Source organism: Loa loa, assembly GCF_000183805.2.
Source record: "Loa loa unplaced genomic scaffold supercont3.109, whole genome shotgun sequence".
NCBI classification, from domain to species: Eukaryota; Metazoa; Nematoda; class Chromadorea; order Rhabditida; family Onchocercidae; genus Loa; species Loa loa.
In genome coordinates this window covers 44,152-46,668 of record NW_018108289.1, presented here as the reverse complement: position 1 = coordinate 46,668, position 2,517 = coordinate 44,152, and the positions used below count along the sequence as shown (strand labels likewise).

Below are 2,517 nucleotides of genomic sequence, written 5' to 3'. Positions count from 1 at the left end.
GATGTAACTTGAGTATACCACCTCTCATTTTTACCATTACTTAGTTTTTTTTTTTTTTTTTTTAAGTGTCATCCTATTCCTTTTAGCTATCTCATCATCTCCTTACTAAAATTATTGGTAGCATAAAAATTTTCGCGAAATTTTCATCGGTTTTAAAAATTACAAAAGATTTTTGTTTCGGAATTTTAAGTGGCATAGAATATATCAAATATCATCTTATTTTCTACTTTAATTATTCGAATCCAACTAATATATAATATATACATATATATATATGTATAGATATTTGCGCTACGATCCAATTATTAGCAGTCAATACTGATTTAGCATAATTACCTAACTGTTTTAGAACTTATTTAGTCCCAAACCTTATTTTCTTTAAATCTTGATTAAATTGATTTTTTTCCTGAAAGTGTTGATTGAAAAATAAACTGCTAAATTTTATTAAGAAGTTTTGAAAATCACCAATATTTAATATAAGTATGAATTACTTAAATATTTTGATAATACTGAAATTTCTTTTCCATTTTTAATTTCAAATTTTTCTGCAACTTGCACTATTTATGCTCATTGTTCCCACACGTCACATTTATGATCGGAAAGTTTTTTTTTTTTTCTCATGAATTGTGTTTTTTTCTAAGCTTTTATTTCATACTTTCCAGTTGTATGAAAAGTTTGTGGAATATATGTTTGTGCATATTTTGATTTTTTTTTTTTAATCAATATACATTAACAATAGGCCATAATTCGATGTAAAGTTTAATGATATTGTGTAATGTGAAATAATTATAGTTGGTACAAGAAGGAAAAGAAGTGACAAAAGAAGACGACAAGAAAGGAAAAGAGATAAAAATAAAAAATAAAAAATGTCGAAACCGGAAAAAGCTGGAGCCCAACAAACATCACTTCTTGATGTACTCAAGAAAAAAATGCGACAAGCTCGGGAAGAAGCGGAAGCAGCAAAAGATGAAGCTGATGAAGTGAAACGTCTTCTGGAAGAGGAACGGAAAAAACGAGAAGATGTACGTATGAATTTGAATAAAAATTTGTTATTTAAGCAAAATTTTATTTTTACATTATGAAAAAGTTTAAATATTATATAATTTTTGAGTCGAATGGTTCTTTTTTGAGTTATTTAACCAATTTTATGTGATCCATTTCATTCCAATTATTTATTAATTATTTAATTGTTACATGTTGCTTGTTATATATCTTGATATATTAATATTTTAAATTTATTATAATATTTTAATATTTTAATAATTTAATATTTTTAATGCATTAATATTTTAAATTTAAATTATAAATCAATCAAATAAATAAATGGGTTGATAGTTTTAAGAGATTGCGTTTTCTTTCTTTCTTTTTTTTTTGCCACAGTGACAGTTGAAATATTAAGTGATATTTCTTTCTTACTCAAATATATCTTATACTCACTTACCTATTCACCTATTCCAGTTACTTATTTGCTTACTTCGAAGTGTTCTTCAGTTCCACTTTTCAATGATTCTCTAAGGAATGATTTATGTTTACTTTTTCATCATATTCATGTTACATTCCCAAAACTAATGTGTGCATAAGCAAAAAAGAAAAAAACGAATTCCACATATATAATAGTTGGTTTCATTTTGAGAAAAAAAGTGATTGGAAGGTAGGAAATTAATTATAAAAGGATATTTGAAATGATACAATCAATAATGAAAAAATATTCGAAAATGTTGCGGAAATGAATGAAATTGTTATTTATGTTTCAAATATAATCATTTGAATGTAAACTTAGATCGTAGTGGTGGGGGAAAACGGAAAATGTCATTGATAAAAAGGGAAATTTATTATTTTCCGAGATTCCTTTCTCTTTCTCATTGATGAGTTGGAAACATCTGCGTCGTATTTTGAATGGATAATGTAAAGATTGGGGAAAATGTTGAGGAAAATCGATAGTACATAGTCGGAAGAGTGAAAATTGTAAAAATTTTTGGTTTGGAAGAAAAAATGAAGCAGTGCAAAAAAAAAAAAGCAGAAGAATATTTAGGGAATGTTAACATTTTCCAACTACAAATATTTTAAAAGTTCATTTTGTTTTGAAAGGTGTTGAGGTACAAGAAAAAAAAGAAGCATTTTTGAAATATGAATTAAGCTGAGAATGTTATGGTAAAAATTAAATTGGAATAATGAATAAGATAGACTGGTAGAATGGATTCGTTGAGATTTATTAATGAATAAAGTTAGCTTTTTTTTTGTTTCCAGATAAAGAGATAACTGTAGTCAATTATTGAACAGTAAATCAAAAGCCAAAATAGGTCTTCTGGGCAAGATATATGAAGAACGGCAAATGAAATGAATGATTATGCTATCTATAATCATATAAAGAACAATGGGTTGAATTCGAGGTTAAACTTATGCATTATCTCTTTAAAAAAAAAGGAAAAGGGATAGAAAGGCGAGATATTCCTTTAAGATTAAATTTTAATATTTTGAAGATTATAGGAAGTTTATTATTATTATTATTACCTATTA

The 2,517-nt window shown here is 25.8% G+C and overlaps 1 protein-coding gene across 2 annotated transcripts in view; it reads left to right on the top strand.

Annotated features, from left to right (window-relative positions):
* Window positions 1-2,517, top strand: part of LOAG_17659 — a 33,652-nt gene that overhangs the window by 17,000 nt on the left and 14,135 nt on the right. The window contains exon 1 of one of the 2 annotated variants that reach the window (XM_020450322.1): window positions 785-1,022. The exons of the other annotated variant lie outside the window; for it this stretch is intronic. Within the exon in view, the coding sequence (XP_020306017.1) occupies window positions 867-1,022 (156 nt within the window). The 5' untranslated portion in view covers window positions 785-866. Of the gene's footprint in view, window positions 1-784; window positions 1,023-2,517 lie in introns of those variants that run through there. 2 annotated transcript variants of the gene reach the window in all.